At 44.3% G+C, this 27,849-nt stretch overlaps 1 protein-coding gene across 1 annotated transcript; it reads right to left on the reverse strand.

Moving 5' to 3' along the window:
• Nucleotides 1-4,035: 4,035 nt before the first annotated feature.
• LYPD8 (LY6/PLAUR domain containing 8) lies at nt 4,036-9,946 on the reverse strand. Its single transcript, XM_058563469.1, has 6 exons — nt 9,844-9,946; nt 9,346-9,456; nt 7,647-7,814; nt 6,175-6,312; nt 4,659-4,664; nt 4,036-4,417 (listed from the first exon to the last, which is right to left on the reverse strand). Exons 1-6 carry the CDS (start codon nt 9,896-9,898, stop codon nt 4,146-4,148), a joined length of 750 nt encoding a protein of 249 aa, XP_058419452.1. The 5' UTR covers nt 9,899-9,946; the 3' UTR covers nt 4,036-4,145.
• Nucleotides 9,947-27,849: the final 17,903 nt, after the last annotated feature.

The raw sequence follows: 27,849 nt of genomic DNA on the forward strand, positions 1-27,849 counted from the left end.
GGCTGGTGGGAACACTTTTGGGGACACCGGAACCCCCAGAATCACTTGACTCAAGCAGCTGGTCTCTCCAGCTGAAGAGCAACCATGCCCCAAGTCCACTGCCCATCCTGCTTGGGACATCTCTTCTCTCAGCCCCCTCCCTCTCACGCCCAGATCTACAGTCACACTCAGAAACTTAAGGCCCCTGTAGAACATCTCAAGACCAGCATCCTTCTCACAGCCCCTTGGGACATATTCACTCATCCAGTTAAAAATGGATGTTAAAGAGACTTATGGTGATTAGTGGTTTTAGCTTTGGTTCATTTCATATTTCAGATCAAGAATTATTTGGAGATTTAATTCAGATCTTAATTCAACTGAGAGGTGCTATATCCAGCCCATGAAGAAGAGAAATCCACACCCTCCTTCTGTCTTCCCTGCTGAGGCAGTGAGTGAGGGGGTGGAAGGGCTTGGAGTCTGGTGGAAAAGGTCCCCTGACCTTCCCCTTCCATGGGGCAGAGTTGTTGCTTGGAAGAGCTGACCCCCCAGGGCCTATGCTGTCTGTTGCCTTGCCTCCAGGTGATGCCAAGTAACTGCTCAGCTCTATGGAATATGAGCAGAAGAGCTTCCTGTCACTTCTACGAGGTGTCAGTGGACATGCAGGTGGACGCCTGGGACCAAAGTGAGGTGGACTGCAATGGAGACTGAGAGAACTCAGGCGGGTGTCGGGGGGCGCGCTTCTATATCTTGACTGAAGGAGTGGTTACATGGCCACATTTGTCAAAACTCATCAGTCTGCACACATACATTTTGTTGTATGTAAGTTGTACCTGAATAAAGCTGATTCTAAATAAAATAAATTATCCTGGGCAAAAGAGCTTTACAAACTCTAAAGTGCTATGGAAAGACAAGGCAATGATTTGTGATGGTCCAGAGCTACAGTGTAAGTGTGGAATTCTGTGGATCTCTTCAGACATAAGGGCTTATCCCAGAGCCCAGGCTGGGACTAAGGAAGAATTGGCAGGAGAGGGCTTTATCCCAGTGGGAAGTCCAAGACTCTTGCACAGAGGACAGGCGTCCAGAGTTAAGCATGGACAGCAGGGAAAGAAAGGTAGACATTGAGCAGGAGTGGCACTTTGCCTTCTTCCTTGCTCTGAGTGAGGAGGCAGGAGCCAGCAGTGCAACTAGAGCGCATTTCTAGGGTACAAATTACTCTCGATTACAGCAGGGTGACAGAGCATCTGCCCTGGGCATGTCCCCACTGCTTCTCCGTTTAAACTCCCTCTCTGTCTGTCTTTGTGCTGTCTTTCCACCTGTACCCTGCTGTCTAGGAGAGCCTCCCAGAATAGAAACCCAATCCCACTCTTATTCTCGTGCTTGCCTCTGCTGTGTCCCCCCAACCCCACCACCCAGCACTTAGTCTGAAGCCTGAGGAGTCCTTGCAAGGTGTGGAGACCTCCTGGGATCTGGCCCTGCTCATCCTCCAGCCACCTGCCTAATCCTTGCTACCCTGGTTTCATTCCTGTGTGACCTTTTGCAGTTCCCCCAAAGTACCACTGCTTCCTCCCATTGATGCTGAGCATGGGGGCTTCCAGGAGGTTCTAAGAGCCGATCAGCTCTGGTGGTGGTGCCCTTGGCTACGTGGAGTCGGCAGCCACATGGAGATGCAGATGAGCTGTGCCGTGGTTTGTGGGGTTGTGGTAGTAGCAGCTACAGAGGGTCTGGGGAGGGGGTAAAAACGGAGTGGGGATCCTGAAACACAGAAGCAGCTATAACCTCAGTGATGTTGGCATGGTCTGAGGAAAGTGGGCCAGGGCTATGCCTTCCACATTACTCTAGAGCATGACGGGGACCCGCTTTCAAACTGGAATCATCCACTAATGGCTAGTATTTACTCCTTGTCAAGGAGAACTATCTTGGCAGCACTCACAATACCATGTAGCAGGGATTATCACTATTCCCTTAGTTCAAGTGGGAAACTCAGGCATGGAGAGGTGACATCTGTTGCCCAAGGTTCCAAGGCTGGAATTCGAAGCCACACTCTGCCTCTAGAGGCCATGCCACTGACCACTGAGCCATACTGCTTCTGAGGCAGAGCCTCTGAGATGCAGATGGATAAACTACTTCTTCCCAGGACACATGATTGAGTTCTGGCCAATGAGACATGAGCGTGATAGACGCCACTGCCAGGCCTGGCCCCTCGAGCGTGCTGTGGGGTCCTCTAGGCTCTCTCTCTTTACTCGTTAGCCAGCTGGATGCAAAACACTCAACTGAGGGGGCCGGCCCCGTGGCATAGCGGTTAAGTGTGCGTGCTCTGCTGCTGGTGGCCCAGGTTCAGATCCCGGGCGCACACCGATGCACTGCTTGTCAGGCCATGCTGTGGCGGCATCCCACATAAAGTGGAGGAAGATGGGCATGGATGTTAGCTCAGGGCCAGTCTTCCTCAGCAAAAAGAGGAGGATTGGTATGGATGTTAACTCAGGGCTGATCTTCCTCACACACACACAAAATAATAATAATAAACAAAACAAACAAGCAAAAAACACTTAACTGAGATCCTAAGGAGTCTCAGGGTATGGGGGAAGCATTGGATGGAAGGAGCCTGGCCCCTTCCTCATTCTTGGAGTGTTGCTAACAAGGACACATGTCCACCCAGGAACATCTGTATGGGTTTAAGTAACTGTGAAATGAATTTTCATTGTTTTAAACTCTAAGATCTATTTGTTACAGGAGCATAACTTAACCTGTTATTAACTACAAAGGGAAAAAATGTAACTTTACAGTGAAGAAATCTGGCAGATACCACCAAGTGATCAAGGTTAACATCACCAGTGATACAATATACTGACATCATGTATCTCCTGTTAAGATGCAGTGAGAAGGGCACGTCATTTCTGTGCGATTCTTGAGAAAAAAGCACAACTTCAATCTTATGATGAGAAAACTTCAGACAAGCTCAAAGTGAGGGACATTCTGAAAAATAACTGGCCAATAAAAAGACTCCAGAACTGTCACAGATTGTAGGAGACTGAGGAGACATAACAATTAAATGCAAAGAATTGGATCTTGGGCCAGAAAAAGGACATTGGTGAAAATTGGTGAAATATGATTGAGGTCTATTAGTTAACAATATTGTTTCAATATTAACTTCCTGTTTTCAGTAATTATAGTGTGGTTATGTAAGACAGGAACATGAGAGGAAGCTGGGTGAACTCTCTGTACTATTTTTGCAACTTTTAGGTAAGCCCCAAATTATTTCAAAATAAAAAAGTAAAATAAATAAGAGTGAACATGCTGATGAGCTACTGTAAGATGGCCTCTCTGGTGGCTTTGCTCTTGGTGTGCTGTCAGCAAGCTTGGACAATAAAGACCCACATTGGTTCATATCTTTAAAATTTTTTTTTCAGAAAACCCCATTCTTCCAAGTCCAGCTCAAGGCCTGCCTTATTTACTAAACTGGGACTTCTGTGCATATTGGATTGAATGGTTTTCTTGCTCCTGGGGTATCTGATATGGAGTCAAGAATTCTGCCTTTGATTGTATGTTCCCTGAGGGGAGGGACTGGGGCTCTGCAGCCACCTTCCATTCTGTGCAAGGCTACAGGACACCTGGTCACCCGAGACAGCGAGCCAAGCATTGTGTTGGTCACCTCCGTGCCTGGGAGGTTGGGCAGTGGAGTCTGCCAGGCCTCAGCAGCCCCTCTACATCCCACTTTGGGCCCCATGGTGACAGGGTTCCAGAAAACATCACTGTGGCCCTCTGACCACTGCTGAGACAATTGCTGAAGAGCTAGATATCAGCACTGGGGTCAACACAGGGCATTATGGGGCACAGCTGGGGCACCTGAGTGTAAGGTTGGGGACAATGGCACGTGGGTTCCTAGAAGTGCAGGGCTGCAGGCAGAGGACGCCAGCCAGGTGGAAGGGTCTTCTTCTCAGAAGCACGATGGGCAGGGATCAGGGAGGTCCTGGGAGGCCACACACAAAGGTGCACAGATTTCAAAGGCAAGGAACAGAGAGGTGGTGCTGGACAGCACTCAAAGGAAGCCCAGCCCAGAACGTATCAGGACAGATTTGGCCAGCGAATGAACCAATGTTTTAATAATGGAGAACAATGTGGCTGTCACAGGGCATGACCTGAAGGGCTGTGACTGCCACTTATGGCAGTTAAACGGGGAGGCAGGGGTGGATCTCAGAGCAGCAACTCCAGCAGGAGGAGAGTGGCAAGGGCCGTGGGGGTGAAGGAGACTTTGAAGCCGGTGTTGCGGGTGGTGGTCTGGGGGGGCTCGTGGAGTTGGGCGTTGAGGGGGAGTTGGAGGTATCTACACACTCAAAATTTTGAAAGGTGACTCCTCCAACTGTCCGGTTTTCAGCAGACAGGAACTGACAGGTGGAGTTATCGATGTTGGAACAGCCTTTCAGCACGAGCTTAGGAGTCTCTGTGGTTGCAAAAGAGACAGTAAGGACTTTGAAGCCCCTTTGCCCTTCCTCCCTAGGCCTCCTGAAACAGGAGCTGGCAGGAAAGAGCCCAGGATCAGGAACACCAAATGGTAATGGTAGCAGGACCATGGAGGTCAGGGCCTAGACTCCTGCTCCCACCTAACCCCAGAGGAAACTGAGGCTCCAGGAGGTGGATGAGAGCCTGAGATCACAGGTGAGGGCCAGAGCTGGACCTGCGACTCAAATCTCCCATTTTCCCGAGTAGCTGGCAGGTGGTGAAATCTAGGGATGGGCTTAGACCCTCCGCAGCCCTCTGCTGTCAATCCAGGAGGGAGTCAGCACTCTAGACTCCTCCTGGGCTCTCCTCCTCCAGGCTCTGCTTTCCACCCCAACTCCTCTTTGAACTTGTGTTCTCCCTGCCTGAATTTTCCCTGAGAAGAGGGAAAAACAACCAAAGGAGATGCAACGAGACCATGCGTGCCTTTACTCTAAATCTGGCTTGGGTTGTGTTTAACCCTGTTTAAAGGTGAAAGTCCTAGGAAAAAGCCAAGGGAATTTGCAAAGATATGGTTGTGTGTGGCTACCTTTTATCAAGCACTTACTACGTTTCAGTATTGCTCTGTTGGATACAACTCAAACAGCCCTGGAGGACAGGCAGTTCACAGGGGAGGAAGGGGCTGGAGGAGGCAACTGTCTACTTGTCAGAGGCAGGGCAGTCTGAGTCCAAGGCTAACTCCAAACTTGCTCTCAGAAGGAGAGAGAAACCTCCAAACCCCAGTGAAGAAAGCAATTTTTTGCTGTTTCATAGCAAATATAGGTGCTGGAGTTTGAGACAGATTGAGTTAGGAAGAGGTGTTGCTTGGAACATGTCTACAATATTAAAAAAAATGACCTTGAACAAAATTTACAAACAAAAAATCCTAGAAGCATTCACTTCTAGGCCTTGCCTGTAAAAACCTTCCTGCCTTCCTCCATTCCCTCTCTTCACCCACCTGCTGGCGAGATGCAAAGAATACAGCAGAGACTTGCCAAGTCCAGAGTGGGTGGGGGCCAGAGCCTTGAGATGGAAGGAACCCAGGCCCCTGGACTCCACAATGAACAGCTCCATGAGCAAGAAATAAACATCTATTGCATTAAGCCATAGGATTTGGAGTTTGCTCTTGAACAGTAAGTAACTTACCCTAACAAAGGTATTATTCTTTAAACATTCAGGCACAACATTTGCCTGAACATTTATAAGTTTTGTATTTTATAATCATTATTTTGTATTTCATAATGGTTAACATGAAATTACTTTTGTAGAAAAAAAAATTGGTTGGATATTAAAGCCCAGTTTGACTCTTTCTTCCAGGTGACCCAAGCTGTCATGAGCCAGCACCTCTCAGCGACAGGCAGAGAAGAAGAAAGTGTAGCTATAGAAGGTAATAAAAGTGACACTCACTCACACCTACAGAATGACGCAACCTAGCAAAGAAGTACATGCCAGGAATGACACGATACACTTAAACAAGCCTGGCTTGATTAAAAGCCGTAAGAGAACAGAGTTCAGGAGATAGACAGCCTGGGAGGAATGGCTCTGGAGTAAGGAGGCAGAAATAGCATTAACAGCCTCGCGATCTCAAAGGCATTCTAATCTTATTGCCTTATCCTACTAACCTCCCCCAGCCCTTCTTTGTTAATCCAGAACTTAAGACCCAAGGCTTGACATGTTTTCAATTCAAGTCCCATAAAAGGAAATTGGAACTCCAAGATGTACCATTCTTAAATTCTGCAACTAGACTGACACATCGTTCTTCATTATAACATCTCCGGAGTTTCACACTGCAGGAAGTTTCGTTAGATCCATAACATGCAGGGCACTCTACGTTGCTGGACGTATTCTCCAGTGGAGGAACTGGGTAGAGTAAGAGTTATTAACTTAGAACAGTGTTATCACGCAGAATATGGTACTGCCCTGGGCAGAAGGGGATAGGCAGGCAAAGACTCTAGTCAGAGAGATCCTGAGAACGGAGCAATTGCATGCTCAGAAGTCTCAGATCCTGCCTTGAAGACATCAGTCATCCCTCCCCATGTCCTGCCAAAATGCTTACGGTGTACAAGCCCACAGATCTGCCCTTACAGACCATCCAATCTTTAGAACTCTGGTCTGTGAGTGTGTTGGGCTGAGAAAGGAAAGGTAAGATTTTGAGCTAAAACGAACCTATAGCCAATGTCAATATTAGCCAGCTATTCTGAATATTAGCCAACAGATGTGTGACTATCCCTAAATCTTGCTCTGAACAAAAGAATGCAGGACATATTTAACATTGTGACCAGTAGAAAAACATTATATTGAGACCCAGTCCTGCTATTAGTGAACTGTGCTCTATGACTGTGGTCAAATAACTTTTGCCTTTTTTGGCCACCTGTTCTCCTCTTCAAAAAGGGGGCTTTGATCTAGACTGGCAATTCTCACATTGTGGTCCAGGAACCTCTGGGGGTCCCCGAGACCCTTTCAGGGAGACTATCAAGTCAAAACCATTTTCATGATAATACTAAGATGTTATTTGCCGCTTTTACTGTCTTTCTCTCATGAACATACAGTGAAATTTTCCAGAGGCTACATGATGTGTGAGATTGCAACAGACTAAATGCACAGAAAAATCTGAGAACCCCGATGTCTTCTATTAAGCCAGAATCTAAAGAGCTTTGTGAAACTATGTAACAATGCCCCTCTTCTCACTAAATATTTTTTGTTTTGGAAAATATAGTTATTTCTATGCAAAAATGTTATTAATGTTAACATGTAATGGGTTTTATTATTTTTTAGTGAACTAATAAGGATTTTTAAAATTTCTTAGCTTTAATTTCAATATAGTAAATATTGATAGATATAGTCCACATAAACAAAAGTTCTTTGGGATCCTCAATAATTTTTAAGACTGAGTGTCTTAGAAGAGGGCCTGACCACAAAATTTGAGAACTACTGACGAGCGTCTACTGCCCTTCCACACAACTTGAAGTACTGTTACTTCTGTGTTTACTGAGAAAGGGGGAAAGCATGGGAGTAGTGCTGGTTTTCTCCATTTGTTTATCAAGTAATTGTTGTAAGTCAGCTGTTAATGTTACCCAGACATGCACTGAAGAACCTGGGCTTGAGATTTCAATCTAAGGGTGAGGACCTCAGGTGGCAAAGGAAGGGACGGAGCTCGGAGGACAGAGGGAGGATGGCGCATGACCAGCACCCACCCGAGGCATCATTGGTGTCGTTGCACTCCCTTCCTTGACAGCACTGACTTGCAAAATAGAAGCTTTCTCCATCAGACACGTGAATGGTGAAGGCCTCAAACACGTTCCTTTCCTCACTGCAGTTCTCTGCAGAGCAAGCCTTATCCTGGTGCAATGTGATGCTCCCTGCTAAACAAAGGTAAACACAGACTGTCAGCCCCGCGTGAGGAGGCTTTGGGGAGAGTGAAGACCCTGAATAGTAACTGCTTCAGGCAAGGGCAGAAAACATACCCTCAGCTCAATGTGATTTTGGAGACACTGGAGAGGGTTTCCTGCAAAAAGAAAAATCCTTTCCCATGAGGTAGTTCCTTCCTTCAGCAGGAGATGATCAGAGATGCAGGTTAAACTCCAGGTGAAAGGCTGATGTGGAGCCTGGAAATGGGTGGTTTCCAGGACAACACCCCCAGAGGCCACTGATCCATCTTAGCATCTCTAAAAATAGCCAAGCAGACATGATGGACCTTTGTGCAATATGATGCTGACCCTAAATCCAGTCAAGCTTCTAGACCAGAGCTATTCAACATAGTAGCCACTAGTTATATGTGGCTATTTAAAATTCAGTTCCTCAGTCACACTAAGCATATTTCAGGTGGTCATTAGCCATATGTGGCTACCATATAGGACAGCACTGATGTAGACATTTCCATTATTGAAGAAAGTTCTACTAAACAGCATGAGTCCAGTTTATAAGAAATACCAGGAATAGGAGTTCAAGCGAAGTGACACCACAAGGAAGCAATCAACCAAAGCTGGAATATGGAAAAGCTACAGGACAAATGTCCCCATTTCTCCAACAAAAAAATGGGATTGAACAAAAAACGTTATGGTAGCTGTTATGAAACAAATTAGACATAATAGACCTAACAGCAAAATGCAATGTGGGGATTTTATTCTGATCCAAAGTCCAGTGCATTGACTATAACATGACGTCTTTGAAACAATTAGGACATTTTTAAAGTGGCCTGGGTATTAGAAGAAATTAAAGAATTATAGCTAATTTTCTTCAATGTGATAATGGTATGGTAGTTATGTAAAAAGAAAAAAAAGTCCTTGTTAGAGATAAATAGTGAAGTATTTATAGGGGAAAAAAATGGCAAATTGTTGACACAGGGTGGTGGTTACATGGCAGTTCATTATATTCTTTTTCTGCTTTTGTGTATGTTTGAAAATGTCCATAATAAAAAAGTTAAAAAGAAATGTAAGTGCTTTGAGAGAGAGGTAACATTCATGCCAGTAAAACACCTTGGGAAGAAGTTTGAGTGAAAGTATGTTGGATCCGGAATGGGAAGGAGAACTGAGGAGGAGAAAAGGAGGGCAGAAAAATTGAAGAATGCAGGGACCCAGAGCAAATCGCCTGCTTTGTAATTTAATTAAGAGCTGCCCCTGCTTTTCACGTCCACTAATACGGGTCTAGAATGAGATTTCAGTCAAGAGCAGCAATTCCAAGAAGCCACAGGGGCTTTTCTGCTTGCCCAGGTCTGCCCCTGCATTCCCATCTGAGTCCTGTGTGTTGCTTCTCCTGGGAGGCACCTTCATGACCCCATCTCTCTCTTTGCACAGCCTGACCCCATCTCAGCCTTCCTTTACTCCCTGGCCACCCTCTCCAGCTCCTGTCCTGTGAAAATCCCGGAAATAGGGGTGATGAGCACCCCACACTCACCTAAGGTCAAGAAACTGGTACAGCTGGTGTTGGCCTCTGAGGGACACTCAGTGATGGTGCTGTTGACACAGGAGTTTGCCAATGAATTACACTGCATACAGTTCAGGGATTCTGGAGAGATAAGACGCCCAGAATCGTCAACATTCAGGAGACATTTATACAGTGTACTCTGGGCAAAGTACTGCACCTCTCTCAGGATGAAAGAATAGCTGGGATGGTATCCCTTCCCTCTGGGGCCACCCAAACTTGAAGCTGTGAGATGGAGCTATCCCCTTTAGTTTCTCCCCACTGTCCACCACTCCCCAATGGGAAGACCCAACCTTGACACAGAGCGGCTCCACTGAGGGCGGTGCGCACAGAGGGGTCTCATATTCTCCACTGACCACACCTTGAGTGAGAGGCCATGTGAGAGGACCCCAGAGACCGAAAGCAAGAAGACTTTGATCAGGTGTAAAAAACGGTCTTCATCCCAAAAGGGAGCTACGTGATTTTCCTCACCTACAGCTGACACTGAAAGTGCTGCGATGATACCAGCAACAAGGACGCCCTTCATGGTGCCGGCTCTGATGTCTCCCAGGGACAAGGATCATGGCTGCAGAGCCTTGAGCCTGAAGAGACACAAAGAAGGCAGTCTGGGGGCTGGGAGGGAAGGATGCTGGGGTGTGACATCCACTAGCGTTGTAATCACACTCTGACAAGCCCAGCTCACAGCCCGTCCTTGTGACAGATTCAGCATCCTCAACCAGGAAGACAGAGCTGTGATGCAGATTCCACCCTACCCTTACGCCTACATCAGTCTGAGTTTTCCCAATCCTGAATGACTGCAGAACCATCTACACACAGATAGGAAACACAGCCCAGGGCATTTCCTCCAGAGCCACTTCAGGTACGAAATAGGCAGGCAGACGATCACCAGCCCCACTAAGGATGGGGGTCCAGGAAGAAAGCTGGGCTCTCCTCTCTCAGAGTGTAATGTCCATCCTCTAGCTGGTATCTTGCTACATTCACATAATGCACTTAGGGGCTCTGTTGCTGCCATCACCATCATGATAGGCAGACACCAATTGAGCACTTACTCTGTTCGGAGCGCTTTATGCACATTAATTCATGTAACTCCTCCACCCTAGCAGGCAGGTACTATTGTTAGCATCACCCTCATTTCATAAGGGAAATCGAACCCCAGAGAGGTTAAATAAAGCACTCAAAGTCAAGGTGTACTCCTGGGAGGTGTTAGAGCTGGGGTTGGTCCAAGCCCCTAACTACCACTCTACACTGCCTCCAACAGATGCAACTCCCAGACCCCTGGGCCTGGACACACTTGACCTGCAAGGCTGAATCAGAGGCCCCGGCACACCTCTGACTGGTGTGTCACCAGTCTCACTATGCCTGCGAATCATCTGATCAGTAAAGTTTAGCTGTATTCATTAGGATCCTGAACTAGAGCTCCCAGAATTTCAACTTGCCTGTGTATCAAAGTAGCACGGATGGAAGTGTCTGGCTCTTCACTGAGTCCTTCCTGATTGTTAGCCCATTTATCCTATAAATAGCATCCACAAGCCACATGTGGCTACTTAAGTTTAGATTCATTGAAAGAATGAAAAGGAAACATTCTGTTTCTCAGTCACCAGCCATGTACCAGGACTCAGTGGCTGCTGTACCGGCCAGGACAAGTATGACACATTTCCTTCACTGCAGAAGGTCCCAGGGCACAGTGCTGCTATAAAGGGTGTTGCCCCACTCCACAGGGGAGAAGCCTGCCGATGGAGGGATAATGAAAGCTGCCCAACCTCACTTAGCTCATAAGGCCCAAACTGGGACTCCATTCTGGGTGCTTCCAGCTCCAAAGCTGAGTTGCACTGTGATAGCTGCTACTTACTAAGGGAGAACTGATCTTAACCTGGGAGCTGAAGCACCCCTCCTGCCTTCCACTTCACCACACCACACACATCACATAGCACAGACACATACACACCACACAAACACATACACATCACACACACACACCACATATGCCTCACACACATACACACATCACATACACACCATACCACACAAACACACACAGTAGTTATGCCACACATATCACACACACACCACACAGCAAACACACAACACACACCAAACACACACACACACACACACACATCCCACTGGTTAACTTATTAAGGGTCAGTGAAAAGAAAGAAAAACTAGTCCAATTAGAGCAGACAGATTCTGTGATCTAATGGCCACACCACTTAGAGATCCAAGGAGAAAAATAAAGTATGTCTGGTTTTGAGCTTGTGGCAGATACTCTGAGCATTGCACCCTGCATCTCCCTATGCCTGGTCACCCCTCCAGGCCCAGAACCCCAGTAGGGAGAGAGGTTCAGGGTTTGGGCCTCCTGGGAAGGGCCTCTCAAGCCTTGTGAGTATAGAGGAGGAGGGGAAGGGAGAGAAGGATGTGCCACAGTAGCCATGTCAATTAAGTGCACAAATCACCTCAGCCCTATGGTGTAGACCTGATGATTGGCCTCATTTTCAGAGGGAAATAACAGAGGACCAGAGAGGTCAGGACCCAGCCCAAGGACACACAGTAGAGAGGCAGAGCCAGGGTGGTGGGACCAGATTCCCTGTTCACCACCACTGTGGAAGAGAGGGACTGGCAAGGTGGGAGTCGGGGCAGGGGGTCCTGTATGGAAAACGAGAACAAGTGTTCCCTTTGCAAAGTTCTTCCCACTTGTTCTATCATTGGATATTTTCAACTGTCTGGAAGAATCCTGCCACCGTTGCTGTCATCTTACACTCAGGGAAGCCAGAGCTCAGAGAGGCTGTGAGAAGGACACAGTACCACACACTCACAGACCAAACCCCAGACCATGCACCTCTCCATGCCAGCATTCCCTCTCCTGAGCACTGCCAAAGGAGCAAGAGCCACAAAAATGCTCCAGGCCCCAGCCAGCCCTGAATGCCCTTCCTCTGGCTTCAGTTTCTCCCAGGCTAGGCACCCCCCCTTGCAGCCTGATGCCAGCCCCTCACCTTCTGGATCTGGCCCAGAGGCTTCCCTGTAGCAGGTGGATCCTGGTGGTGTGTTGGAGCAGATGTGTGAAGGGCTTTATAGAGCAGGTGGCTACACAACCAGAAAGCACAGCTGACTGTGGGGAGGGGCTTCTCGGCCAGCCTGGGCCCTGCCCAACCAAAGAACCATAGGCGACTTAACCCTTTAGCAGCTGTGCAATTTTTCAACTCTCTGAGGCATCCAGGAATTGAGAGCAACTTTGGTCAAGGCCTGCTTTTGGCAAAATGTATAGGGAGCAAGATGTGTCCCTGGTATCATGCTATGTCATCATGCCTGGCCCACTGAATGGATTTCATGACCTGATAGTGAGTCACAAGCTTTGCCTTATACCAACCCGGTAAAGCAGTCACCTTGATCAGCCCATTTTCAGATGAGAAAACCAAGGCACAGAAGAGAAATCTAACAGACTTGCCCAAGATTTCACACCTGGGGCAAAGTCAGAACTCAAAATCAGGCCACATGGGGTCCGTGCAGCTCAGGAAGGGGGCTCAGGTCCCCGGGGGCAAGTGTCTTAACCTCACTAAGTCTCAGGGTTCTCCAGCCAAGATGAGGGTAAACCTGCTGTGTAGACTTACAGGGTGGAGGGGCCATAAATCCTGCCTGCAGCATGCTCTACGTACCTCAGTGAGGGGCCCACAGCCACGGTTGCTGTCACCTCCCACACTCCAGGCGGTTCAACCACCCTAGCTATCTGGGCAGCCACTGTTGGTGAGGGCCCAGGTGAGGGCTCACATTGTGTGGTAGGGGCTCCTGGCTTTGAGTGTGGACTTGAGTTCCCTGCCCTCTTCATCTTTCTGCTGTCTCTGACACCTCAGACACACACACCACAAACTCACTCCCACATTCATGCACACACTGGGACACATGTACACCCATCACACACTCATACACCACACACACATTCACACACACACCACACACGCAGGCAGATGGGTGGTGAAGACCTATAATGCAAGGGTTGGGGGTGCACCTCACACCAACACCCCCAGCAGCAAGATAAACCCTGAAATTCCCTGCTCTTAAAAACACCCCTTGTCCATTTGCTGCCCACTCTGCCCTGGTCTGTGGCTCAGCTCTCTCTCCCTTCCCCAAACTCACGCATTCATTCAACAAACATATTTTTGAGCATCCATCATTCATCAGGCCTGCTCCAGGCATTTGGGAGGTGTCTGAGCAAAGAGACAGAGACTTTGCCCTCCTGGAGTGTAGTCTAGAGGGGGAGACAGACAACACAAATAAAGTCATAAATGAGCAAGTTACAGGATAGATTAGAATGTGGTGACTACTCTGGCAAAAAGACAAAGACCAAGGGTGAGGGATCGACTTGTGCTGGGAGGCACAAGATTCAGTTTTAAACAGGGAGGTCTGCACTGGTCTCATAGAGAAAGTGAAATTTGGGCCATTTTTATAAGGAGAGACTCTGGCCATCTCTTGTTTTCTCCTCTCCTCCCCTTCTGCCCTCAGGCTGCCTATGACAGCATTTTTCTAAACAAAAGCAGTTCCCTCCCTAACAGAATCCTGTTATGTCTTCACTCCAGCCTCCTGGCAAGGCCCAGTGGGAGAGGTGGGAGCAGGAGCAGCCAAGGTGGGATGTGGGTGAGAGAAGGGTCCCCTGCATGTGGCCTCCCCCAGCCAAGAATGGAAGACTTGAGGGGCCCACATACACTGCCTTTGAGATAACAGTCCCAGGCGCCACTCTGATAGGCTGAGAACGGCCAGAAAAATCAGGAAAAGCGACATTAATCCTTCTCAGAAGGCACTAGATACCAAGGCAAATGGGCCAATGGCAACCAGGAAGGTCTGGTTCTGAATCCAGACTTTGCGCCTCACATCATGTAAGTTACTTATTAACCTGGCTTGCTGGGCCTGAGCTCCCCATCTGCAAAACGGGAACATCAGACCCTGAAGCAATGCCTGTTGGTTATTTCTTTCCTTCTGGAATCCTCACCCCATTCCACTGTGTTTTTTCCAATGTCATCTAACAGTAATGCTGCGGAGGGGTTTGACCATGTGGGATGTAATGGCAGCCCTTGAGATAGGCAGTGCACAGCTGCTTATAGCAGTCCTGGTTCTGTCCTTCCTCAGGCCCAGACAGTGTGCAGATGGATATCCTTATCCCCCTTGACAGATGAGGAGACTGACCCCAAGAAAGGCCTCTCCTGTAGGCCTACAGACACCAGGACCAACAATTTTTCCATTCCAACACAATTCATGTGGGACCAGCCTCTGCCCACAGGGTTGGGAACATTGACCCAGCTTTCCTCCTCCCTGTTCTGGAGTCACCTCTCTGTGGTCAGCATGGGGCTGCCAGGGTCCAAGGGCTGGGATCAGTCACAAAGCATTATAAGAAAGCACCCCCTAAAGCAGATTCTCCTTCTGACTAGCCAAAAAGTCCAGGGACCCAAGAGAAGCAGAGTCTCAACACACAGCCCAACTCTTGCTCTTAAACTAAAGGACACTGGACACACCTCAGGCACCCTGGCTCCCTTATCCTCCTAGAAGAGGACAAAGCTGGCTTTGCTCATGACCACTCAGCAGGGGGGAACTGAGACTCACTCAGATTCCAAAGAGTCATCCTGGGGTATGAAACTGGAACCACTGTGGGAAATGGGCTTCTCTCAGAGTTTTCCTCAATCATCAGCAAAGCTTGGAGGTGAGTTCCCAGAGGAGTTCACTTAGTTTTGGAATAAACATGTAGAAGTGAGCAGGGTTGGGGCAGGATGGTCAGAGCAGGAACTCCACCAGGGGTCCAAGCTGAGAACTCAGCAAAATGTCCAGTCAAGAACCTCCACCCCTTTTCCACCTACTCTCCATCTGTGTTTGCTTTAGGAAGCTTTCATTGACTGGCTTGTTCCTCCAGCTTGGAAATGGGAGAACAGGCTAAAAATAATGCAAGTCCTGTCCCCAACATTCCCGATCCTCAGACCCCATGCAGGGAGAATGTGCATGCCCTGAGACATTAGCCTTCCCAAAAGTCCACACCCATGCCCTGTGCAAGATGATGATCCTCTGAGTCTTGGGTTCCCCATCTGTCAAGTGGGAAAAGCAATGCCTGCCACTTCTTCAGAGTTGTTTTGAGGATTAAAAGGAGCTCACTTGGGCAAACACTTAGTATGCACCTATCATGTGGTAGGGGCTCCAGAAAGGGTGGCTCCACTGCTGCCACTGCTCCGTGACCTTGCACCAGTGACACCACAGCCTGAGGGGACACATGAGGCCACACAGGGCAGGGGATAAGGTGAGGGCTGGCCTCAGAGCGCACTTCTGCTACCGACCAATTGAGTGAGCTTGAACAGTTAGTTACATGTTCTCTGAGACTCAGTTTCCTCACCTGAGAGAAAGAGACATCCACAATACCCAACTTGTTGTAAAGATTAAGAAGAAACACATGGTGCGCTTTGCACAGAGCATACAATATTATAAATTTGGCCCAGGGAAGTTTTGGGATTATTATCATTAACTCAGTCACTGATGGTTTACCTGGGCTTCCTTTGTGGCAGACAACGTGTCTAGGGTCAAATCAGGTATTCATCTCAGAAAATACTCCAGGTTCTAAATATAAGACATATTTGAAGAATTGTTGCATCTAACATTAGAAAAACAGTTTGCCTGCACCATCTACCAATGTGGATTCCACTGGGCTGCTAAGGAAGGACAAAAAACAACAGACAGGACTGGCTTGACACCTGTCTACACCAGGTATTAGCCATGCAACCTTGTTTAAGATTCCCAGTATCTCCATCATAACAAAGGGATAGAGATGCCTATTTCTCATGGATACCGGCTCACACAGTGGCTGACACACAAACAGCACTCAATTAGAATGGCTGCTTCCTTCCCCCATCCTTTCTCTGAGAGTTGAGCCTTAATGTCCTCTTTATTCAACAGATGTGTGTTTGTGCCTTTTCTCTATGCCAGGTACCAGGCAGTGGAGATACAAAGTTAACAAGACAGATGAGTTCCTTGCCCTCCCTAAGATTTTAAGCTAATAACAACAACTACAAACAAACAAGGAAACAGATTTTTTTAAAAAAACAAGTAAACAGACAAATCAAGATAAATGCAAATTGAAGAGTTGTGATGGAAACAAGATGGTTGCTGAGATAGGAAAAGATGGGGTTGAGGTGGAGCGACCTCTCTGAGAGATGACAAGGAACCAGGCAAGGGAAGAAGGAGGTCAGATATCTCCCAGAAGAGGACAAGAAGCATGAGCAAAAAAGACCCATCAGTGAAGAAGAACACGCCTTGCTCAAGAAATTGAGTAAAGGAGCACTAGTTTATTGAAGAATTACGGGGTCAATATTCACACCCTCTTGAGCTCATCTCAACATTTTATGTTGGTTCTTTTCATAAGCAGCTTAGACAAAGTGCAAAGAGCACTGGGCTTGCTGGCAGAAGATGGGTGTTCAAAACCTAGTTTTGCAATTTACTAGCTGTGTATTAAAATTTATCCATGAATCACAATTTCTTATCTATAAAATTGTAAAATTAGTAATACCTACCTGCGAGAAAATGGATGGTGATTTCCTGCCATCCTCTATGAAATAGAATGGGTAATAATCGATTTACCACGGGTTCCACCATTCCTAACGAATGTGGTAGATGAGCCAGTCTCAGGAATAAGTCCAATATCCCTTAGAGGTCATGCCAAAGTTATTGTGTGCATGTGGAGCAAAGTCAAAGCCATGCGGGCAGGAAGAATGTGCTTTCTTGTTATACGATTGAATTATATTGTCTTGAGAAGAATATCAAAACTCACTTTTGCTTTTTGGGCAATGAGCGAGGTAACCTGCAAGTGTCTCCACTGTTGAGGAGTCTGAACTGGATCCAGTTACCTGCCCCCCAACTCATCCTTCCACACTTCAGAATCAGCAACCCTGAACAGAGGACAGCCTCCATTAGCAGCTGGCCAGAGCCTGCAGTGATGGCTTTGGTGAGACTACGGAAGGGAGCAAGAAATGGAGTTTTCTGTGCCGCTTGGGATGTAGTGAAGTTGAGTTTCCCTAGGAAGTGGGAAGAAGGGAGAGCAGAGACAAGAGTGGAGGCTTCATAGAAGGAAACAGAGTGAGAGAAATTGGGGAGGGGTGAGGAGGGGTGAGGAGAGGTAGACTCAGAAGAAAGAAGGATCATCCAGGACCCTCCGTCCCTCCTCTGTGAGATCCAGGATGGAAGTGAGTTGACTCAGGCTCTTTCTGGATGTATCGCTCTGCTGCGTCCACCGACCTGTCACTCAGCGAACCTCCACCAGTGCGCAAAAGTGGCCTGCTTCAGAGGCGTGCGACAATCACTCTCCAGTCCCTCTGATGGTGATGACAGATGGTAGTGCTATTTTTGTTTGTGTTTTTCTTTTACAATACTTACTTTTCAAAATAGAATCTAGAAACCCAATGGCAGTTCCGAATATTTGCTTGGGAACCCCTAGGGCATACACTTCATACTTTTACTCAGTTTGTCCTAAAGACAGCAGCTAGAATTGGGAAAAATCAAGAAGGACTGGCAGGACTAAAGGATGAAAAAAGAAGTACAAGGACAGCTGAAGACAGGCAATGCATGAGGCTATGTCCTGCTTCTTGCTTCTAGGCTGTGTCTGTTTGCTCATGGATATAGGTACAGGCTTCCCATGCCTTTGTGACCTACTCAAATGGCATGCTCCGTTAGGGGGTATCATGCTGTTTCAGAAATACTCAATGAGTTATTAAATACTAATATTTAGTATTAAGTATAATACTAAATGAGTCATTAAAGAGTGAAACTGTGAAGGGCCTATACTGATGCTGGTGTCAATAAGAGCATATGGAATATAGGGTGGTTTCTGTTTCTGGTTTTCATGGGCTGTGTGACTTTGACCAAAGTCCTTCCCCCTCTTGTACTCCAGGAAAAACACGGATAAGCCCAGAATTCAGTCTAGTTTCTAACAGAACCAACTGCTCTGATGCTTCTGTCTCTTTCAAGTCTCTTTCTGAGTCCAAATATGGTCATTGAGATTGGGCGACCAGGAACTAGTGTAGAACATGTGCGAACCCATCAACAAAGCCTTTTAAAATTATCTCATGGGTTCCAATGTGCTTAAAATGTTCATAAGGGAAAAATAAAGACAAAACGCCTGGTCAAAAGAAAACCCGGAGGCTGGCCCAGTGGCATAGTGGTTAGGCTGTCGTGCTCTGCTTCAGTGGCCTGGGGTTTGTGTGTTTGGATCCTGGGCGGAGACCTACACACCACTTGTTAAGCCATGCTGTGGAGGCGTCCCACATGCAAAGTGGAGGACGGCTGGCACAGATGTTAGCTCAGGGCCAGTCTTCCTCAAGCAAGAAGAGGGGGATTGGGGGTGGGTGTTAGCTCAGGGCCAATCTTCCTCACCAAAGGAAAAAAAGAAAAAAGAAAGAATACCTGGTCAAAGAAAACTCAATTTTTTAAATATTTTATTTTATTTTTATTGTGGTAACATTGGTTTATAACGTTATATAAATTTTGGGTGTACATCATTATATTTCGATTTCTGTGTAGATTACATCATGTTCACCACTCAAAGACTAATTGCAATCCATCACCATACACATGTGTGTAATCACCCCTTTCACGCTCCTCCCTCCCCACTTCCCTTCTGGTAACCACCAATCCAATCTCTATCTCTATGTGTTTGTTTATTTTTGGAAAACCCATATTTTAAAAAGTAGGTTCCACTTTGGGAATGGAACATTAGTCCCTCTGTGGACCCACTCCCTAATGAAATAAGCATAATTGGTGAGAATTATTTTAAAAATTATAAAAATGTTAATTAAAATTATAAAATTTAATTATTATTAAATCAAATTATTAATTAATTGAATTTTATTAATAAATATAATTAAATTATTAATTGCTAGATTAAATTTTATTAATAGATTAAATTGATTTATTGATTATTTAAAATTTAATTGAAATTATTAAAAAATATTTTAAAAACATATATAAAATCTCAGAAATTGTACTAAGGGCATATAGTAAATGACAAAATATTTATTCAAGAAAATCTACTAAAACTATAAGAACAGTGGGTGTCTGCAGCATTTGAACTACAACCCACTTGCTCCCTCCACCCCAAGTTTGGCATGATGGAAACTCCATTCCAGGTGGGTACAACCAAGAACACAGAGTTTCTATTACCCTCGAGGTCTCATTTGAGGGCTCTGGTGTTTTCCTGAGAGGGGCAGGCTGCCAGCATTTCTCATTCCCCACAGTTACATGTTGCTAAGACTAAATTCCAGGCAGGTGCAGCTAAGAGATCAAGGGCTTCCTTCCTCCCCTTATGCACCAATTATTAGGAGTAACATTAAATGTGAACTAATTAACCAATCCATTCAAAAGGCAGAGATTTTCAGATTTGATTAATAAAAACACATCCAACTATATGTTGTCTAAAGGAGAAACACATCAGATTCAAAAATACAAGTTGAAAGTAAAAGGATAGAAAAAATATATATTATGCAAATAGCAACCACAAGTAAGCTGGAGTGTGGCTATGTCAGTATCAGACAACAGAGACTTAAAATAAAAAAATATTGCTGGAGATATATGGAGCCTTTTATAACGATAAAAGGGTCAATTCATCAGGGAGATATAACAGTTATGAAGAGATTTGTACCTAAAAAATACATGAAGCAAAAACTCACAAAATGAAGAGAGAAATATCCCACTTTCAATAATAGATAGAAAAACTAGACAGAAGATCAACAGGGAAATAGAAGACCTAAACAACTCTAGAAACCAACTAGACCTAATAGACATCTATAGAACACTCCACCCTACAACAGTAGAATATACTTTCTGCTTAAGTGCATGTGGAACATTCTCTAGGATACAGCATATGCTAGGCCACAAAACAACCGTCGATAAATTTTAAATGATAAAATGCTATATTATTATATAAGGTGAGTTCTTCAACCACAATAGAATGAATTTAAAAATCAATAACAAAGAAATGTGAGACACTCAGAAATATGTGGAAATTAAACAATACAATTCTAAACAGCTGTGGTTTACTTATGTGGCAACTTGGCTAGGGCATGGTAACAGATATTTGGTCAAACATTATTCTAGATGTTCCTGTGAAAGTACTTTTTAGATGAGATTAACATTTAAATCAGCTGACTTTGAGTAAAGCAGATTACTCTCCATAATGTGAGTGGGCCTCATTCAATTAGTTGAAGGCCTTGATAGAAAAAGATTGATCCCCTGAAGAAGGGAATTCTGCCAGCAGACTGCCGTCAGATTTGGGCTGTCAGTATCAACTCATCCCCAGGTATCCAGCCTAACGGCCTACCCACATTTTGAACTTGCCAGCCTCCACAATTACATGAGCCCATTCCCTAAAATCTCTCTCTCTTTCTGTAAGAATGTCAATTTCTCTGAGAGAGAATACTATGAACAATTGTATACCAACAAATTAGTTAACCTAGATAAAATGTATAAGTCCCTAAAAACACACAAACTACCAAAACTGATTTAAAAAGAAATAGAAATATGAATAGACCTATAACAAGTAAAGAGAGTGAGTCAATAATCAAAAAAATTCCAACAGAGAAAAGCCCAAGACAGGATGGCTCACTGGTAAATTCTACCAGATGTTTAAAGAATTAACACCAATCCTCCTCAAACTCCTCCAAAAGATAGAAAAAGAGGGAAAACTTACGAATTCATTCTACGAGACCAGTATTACCCTGCTATGACAGCCAAAGACACCATAAAGGGAGAAAAAAGCTACTGATCAACATTGCTTATGAATATAGATGGAACAAACCTTCAACAAAATTGTAGAAAACTATATCTGTTAGCATGTTAAAAGGCTTACAGACCATGACCAGGCAGGATTTGTTCCAGAAATGTAAGGTTGCTTCAACATAGGAAAATCAAATCAATCTATGTAATACATCATATTAATAGGATAAAATACCAACAACATGGACATTCACATACAGAAAAATGAATCTAGACTCAGACCTTACACCTTGCACAAAAGTTATTTCAAAATGGATCATAGACTTAAGTGTAAAATGCAAAGCTCTAAAACTCCTAGAAAATAACGTAAGAGAAAATCTGGGTGACCTTGCGTTTGGTGATGACTTTTTAGATACGACACCAAAGTCACAACCCATGAAAGATAAAAATGGATAAACTGGACTTCATTAAAATTAAAAACTTCTGCTCTGAAAAAGACATTGTAAAGAGAATAAAAAGACAAGCCACAGACTGGGAGAAAATATTTGCAAAAGACGTATCTGATAAAGGACTGTTATCTAAAATATACAAAGAACACTTAAAACTCCACAATAAGAAAATGCACCACTCAATTTAAAAATGGGCAAAAGATATGAAAAGACATCTCACCAAAGAAGATATACAGATGGCAAAAATGAAAATATACTCAACATCATAAGTCATTAGAGAATTGCAAATTAAAACAACAATGAGATATCACTACACACCTCTTAGAATGGCTAAAATCCAAAACACTGACAACACCAAATTCTGACAAGGATATGGAGCAACAGGAACTCATTCAGTTGTTGATGGGAAAGCAAAATGGTCAGAGTAGGATTTACATCAATAAATCAACGATGTTCTCAGTAACATCTTTATGTTCAGGGTGCTTGGTCAGGCAGAAGAGATCTTGTGTTTTGATAATAACCAGTATTTTTGTGCTTATTTTTCTCCAGGGCGGTTCACATTTGTTAGCTGGGAGCCTGTACATAGATTATATATATTCAGTAAATACTCATAGCAAAACTCTAGGGTAAGCATTATCATCATCCCCATTGTAAAGATAAATGAACTTGGGGCTCACAGAGGTAAGGTAACTTGCATGAATGTAAATGATATAAAGGTGCAGAGGAGACAGTAAACTTGGAGGGGAGGAGCCAGCATCCTGGAGGAAAATGAAAAATGCCAGACCTCCTCTCCTAAGGCTGGTAGGGGTTTTCCAGAACATGAAGAGGAGGAAGAGAGTAAGTCAATAAGGGCATATTTGATTATGCTGAACTTTGAAAGCCTATCCACTAAGATGATCTACTTTATGGCCATTTTTTTCTGTCAAGTCAATTTCCAGGAAATTGCAAGAGAGTTTTAAGATGTTGAATCATCTCTGGAGCGAAATCATGAGCTTGGTGAGGAAGGCCCCATAAAAGGCAGGCCCTGGTGTTCAGATGAGGTTAGCCCCTTGTTCCATCCTCATCTCAGCCTCCCATTCCCATTTGACTTCATGAAGATGTGATCAAAGTGCTTAGCACTCACTGTGCCTCATAAATTTTAGCTGCTAGCACTGTATAACATACAACATTGTGTTCCATTGTATTACTGTTCAATATTGCCCCCTGGGAGTTAAATAATAAATTCAGTCTGCAATGGACTGAACAAGATATTTGTAAATTCACATCAGACAGAATATCTTTTGGGCCAATTCACATTGTGATCCAATACATACACAGACACAATGGAAATAAATTTCACAAGATAATTCTTAACTCTTACTACATGTAACAGAGATACTCTATTCTATTTCCTCTTCTGTTTTTGTTGTTGTTTTTCCTATACAGAGGACAGAAAGCATAGCAACCAAGATCACAAATTCTAGGGCCAGCGCAACCAGGTTCAAACCCCAGTTTTGAAGTTGCAAGATACAAAATCAACATACATAAATCAATTGAATTTCTATACACTAAGGATGAAACATATGATAAATAAATAAAGAAAATTATTGCATTCACAATACATCAAAAACAAGAAAATACTTAGGAATAAATTTAACCAAGAAAATGAAAGATTTGTACACCAAAAACTACAAGAATTTGCTGAGAGAAATCAAAGAAGTCACAAACAAATGGAAAAACATCCGATGTTCATGGGTTGGAAGAATTAATAGTGTTAAAAATTCCATACTACCCAGAGCCATCTATAGATTGAATGCAATCCCCATCAAAATACCAACGGCATTCTTCACAGAAATAGAAAAAGCAATCCTAAAACTTGTATGGAACCATGAAAGAACCCAAATAGCCAAAGCAAACCTAAGAAAAAACAAAAAACAAAGCCAAGTTATCACACTTCCTGATTTCAAACTATACTACAAAGCTACAGTAATAAAAACAGTATGGTTCTGGAACAAAAATAGACACATAGACCAATGGAACCGAATAGAGACCCCAGAATTAAACTCTGGCTTACATGGTCAAGTAATATTTGACAAGGGACCCAAGAGCACCCAATGGGGAAAGGATAGTCTCTTCAACAAATGGTGTTGGGAAGACTGAATAAACACATGCAGAACAATGACAGTGGACCCCTGTCTTACACCACTCACAAAAATTAACTCGAAATGGATCAAAGATTTAAACGTAAGACCTGATACCATAAATCTCCTAGAAGAAAACGTAGGAAAGCATCTCCTGAACATTAGCCTTGGCAATGATTTTTTTGGATATGACACCAAAAGCACAAAAAACAAAAGCAAAAATCAACAAATAGGACTAGATCAAATTTTAAAACTTTTGCAAAGCAAAATAAACAATAAACAAAATGAAAAGGCAACCTATAGAATCAGAGAAAATTTTTGCAAACCATATATAGGATAAGAGGATAATATCCAAAAAATATGAAGAACTCATACAACTCAAAATCAAAAAAACAAACAATCCAATTTAAAAAGTGCGCAGGAGAACTAAATAGACATTTTTACAAAGAAGACATCCAAATGGCCAACACGTACATGAAAAGATGCTCAACATCACTAATCATCAGGGAAATGCAAATCAAAACCACAATGAGATATCTCTTCATTCCTTTTAGAATGGCTATGATCAAGACAAGAGATAAGTGCTGACAAGGATGTGGAGAAAAAAGAACGCTTATACACTGTTGGTATATGTTATCCCACTGTTGGTAGAAATGTAAATTGGTTCACCCACTGCAGAAAACCATATGGAGATGCCTCAAAAAATTAAAAATAGGTCTACCATGTGTGATCCTGCAATTCTACTTCTGTATATATACACAAAGGAAATGAAAACAGGATATTGAAGAAACATATGCACTCCCATGTTTATTGCAGCATTATTCACAATAGCTAAGATGTGAAAACAGCCTGTGTCCATCAACAGATGAATGGATAAAGGAGATGTTGTATATACATATATACAATGGAATATTATTCATCCACAAGAAAGGAAGGAGGTATGTTGCCATTTGTGACAACATGGATGGACCTGTGCACATTATGCTAAGTTCGATAAGTCAGACAAAGAAAGACAAGTACTGTATGATATCACTTATATGTGGAATTAAAAAAAAATCCAAACTTGGGGCTGGCCCAGTGGCTCAGCGGTTAAGTGCACATGCTCCGCTTCGGCAGCCCGAGTGTTCGCAGGTTCAGATCCTGGGCGTGCATCAACGCACCGCTTGTCAAGCCATTCTGTGGTGACGTCCCGTATAAAGTAGAGGAAGATGGGCACGGATGTTAGCCCAGGGCCAATCTTCCTCAGCAAAAAAAGAGGAGGATTGGCATCGGATGTTAGCTCAGGGCTGATCTTCCTCACAAAATAAATAAATAAATAAATGAATAAATAAATCCAAACTCGTAAAAACAGAGATTAAAATGGTGGTTACCAGGAGATGGGGGACGGGGAAACAGGACAGATGTTGTTTAAGGGTACAAACTTACAATGAGTAGTAAATAGGCCCTAAAGTATAATGCATAATACAGTGAATACAGATAGCAATATTGTATTATAATCATCAAACTTGCTAAGACACTAGAACTTAATTATTCCAACTACTAAAAAGAAACAATAATTATGTAATGAGATAGAGATGATAATTACCAATACAATGGCAATCACATTACAATATATAAATGTATCAAATTAACACGTTATACACCTTAAATTTACACGATGTTATATGTCAAATATATTTCTATATAAATAAATAAATAAATATCCCTGTTCTGCCAGGTACTAGCTTTGTGATTTAAGGGCTCTGTGCCTCAGCTTTCCCTTCTGTATACTGGGAATAACAATAGCACCCACTCATAGTGTGGATGTGAAGATTAAATGAGGAAATATATGTAGAACACTTCAGACTGATCTTGGTAGTGAGGGATGTTTACATGTTTGTCATAACAATAATAATTAAAATTTTTCAAAGCTAGTCAAGATTCACTATATAGATGTCAAGACCCAGTAATGAATCAGAGCCAGCAATTAAGAAACCGTAGTCTAGACTATAACTTGGACTGACTGCTTCAGATCAGGAGAGGCTGCCCAGCCACACAGCACCAAAGGAGGAAAGTGCCTGCAGCCAGTGTGAGCAGGTTCCCTGAGCAAGCAGTCAGCAGAGCCGGACCCCATCACACGGTCAGTGGACTAGGCTGTACGCACCCTCACATCATGGCTCTGACTCACATCTTGCTGGGACACTTGAGGACCATCTGCTATCTTTCAGTGCTTGCCTACAAGGAATCCGCTCTGGAATGAAGAGGCTGCATCAGTGAAAAATAAGCTGCTCCTGATGATAAAATAAAATGGGGACACATCAGTGGTAAGATTTCCTTCTTCTGCTAACTAGAGCTAGAGACAGGGAATTGGGAGCCTACAGTCAGAGGAGGGGAGGTCTGTTGCAATCTGCTCTCACTTTTTTTTCCAGGGAAAGGGGTACCTCATCACAATGGAAAAGGCTAGGGGCCAAAGAGGGCCATCCTCCAGGCGCTGCTGCTAGGGAACACTGCTGACGTCAGATCATGCAGAAGGCCATGATGTTGATGGAGCCTCACTCTATGAGAAAAGTAAGGCCTGGCAGCATTGCGTGTGATGACAGACAAACCAGGGGGAAGGCGAACCTTAAAAAGTTGCATCTTTTCCATCTTTGACACTTCTGAAAGTGGCCACTTGGCCCCAAAAGCAGTGCTCGGCACCCTCCCAACTCACACCCCCTCCCCAGTGCCCAGGCATTGGAGTCTAATGTTGACTCAACTCCGAGGAAGCAGGAGTCCATGGAGGGTAGCCATTCTGTGTGTTGGGCAGGAAAATTCACAATGGCTCTGGGATCGCCTGTCATCCAAAAAGCAGAAATTTTCTCACAAATACCAGGGTCATATAAAAAGGACAAAGGAGCCAACCTATAAGGACCCACTGGCCACAATGTGACAATCTGAGCAGCAAATATTAATACTTCAGTAAGACTCTGAAAGACCAAGAGCTCACAATGACACTCAAAAGGAAAAAGTTAATGATAGCATAAAAGCCAGTGAGAAGGTAATATGTTTGATTTCTATCAATTTTTACCAAGTCGGGAAGTGTAGTAGCCTGGATAACAGCCCCCAAAGATATCAGTTCCTAATCCCTGAAATTTATGAATGTTACTGTAGACAGCAAAGACTTTGCAGATGTGATCAAGTTAAGGATCTTGCATTGGAGAGATTATCCTGGATTGTGTGGGTGGGTGCTAAATGCCATCACAAGTGTCCTTAAAAGAGAGAGGCAGAAGGAGATGTGACAAAGAAGAGAAGAGAAGGCTACGTGACCATGAAGGCAGAGATTAGAGTGATGCAGCCACAAATCAAAGGATGCCAGCAGCCACGAGAAGCTGGAAGAGGCGAAGGATGGATTCTCCCCTAGAGCCTCTGGAGGGAACATGACCCTGCTGACACCTTGATTTCAGCTCAATGAAGCTGATTTCAGACTGCTGGCCTCCAGAACTGTGAGGGAATAAATTCATGTTGTTTTGAGCCACAAGTGTATGGTAATTTGTTACTGCAGCCACAGAAAGCTAATAAAGGAAATGTTCATAGGAAATGGATATTTTGTTTCTTCTACTAAATACATGTGTTTTTCTGTGTAAGCAGGAGGAGAGGGTCAGATTAAGATCTAACTCTTAATGTGCCAAATAGCAGCAGATGAAACAGGATGAACCAGGAGGAGGAGATGAGTTCAAGAGTGTGTTACACAGGGAGGAAGGAGCCAAGTTTGGAAAGGAAAGCCCACCGTCTAGACTCAGTGCCCCCGACAAAAATTCTCACCCAACCAACTTTAGTTGGGCTTCTCTGAACCCTCTTCTCCACTGGACTATTCATCCCTGGCCTATAAAGACTTGAACAAAACACCAACATAATCTCTAAAAGTTTAAGCCCGCATCCCTAGGATGACTTGAACTCCCTTAAAATGCTTGCCTGAGAAAACTCAAGGCTGCCAAAAGAATGGACTGTTTGTTCCAACCAACACCTGAAGATAGGCCCCTGTCTCCCAGCCTCTGTGTGAGGGGAGGACCTAACTTCCATAAGCACCGGGTAGCAAACCCAGATGGGTTTCACATGGACCAAACCTCTCTTCCCTGTTTTTGCAATTTTTCACTTCCCTACCCTGTTTAAGCCTCCCTATCCCCCTCTGTATTCCCTCACTCTCCCTTCAAGATGCCCAGTCTTCT

The sequence above is a fragment of the Diceros bicornis genome, chromosome 20, assembly GCF_020826845.1.
Source record: "Diceros bicornis minor isolate mBicDic1 chromosome 20, mDicBic1.mat.cur, whole genome shotgun sequence".
In the NCBI taxonomy this organism is placed as follows: domain Eukaryota; kingdom Metazoa; phylum Chordata; class Mammalia; order Perissodactyla; family Rhinocerotidae; genus Diceros; species Diceros bicornis.

Excerpts from the sequence above, each read along its gene's own strand:
- LYPD8 (XM_058563469.1), bottom strand. The coding sequence starts at position 9,898 with ATGAAGGGCGTCCTTGTTGCTGGTATCATCGCAGCACTTTCAGTGTCA. Across the intron at positions 9,457-9,843 it reads ACTTTCAGTGTCAGCTGTAG|AATCCCTGAACTGTATGCAG; the intron begins GTGAGGAAAATC and ends TTATCTCTCCAG. Across the intron at positions 7,815-9,345 it reads TACCAGTTTCTTGACCTTAG|CAGGGAGCATCACATTGCAC; the intron begins GTGAGTGTGGGG and ends ACCTTTGTTTAG.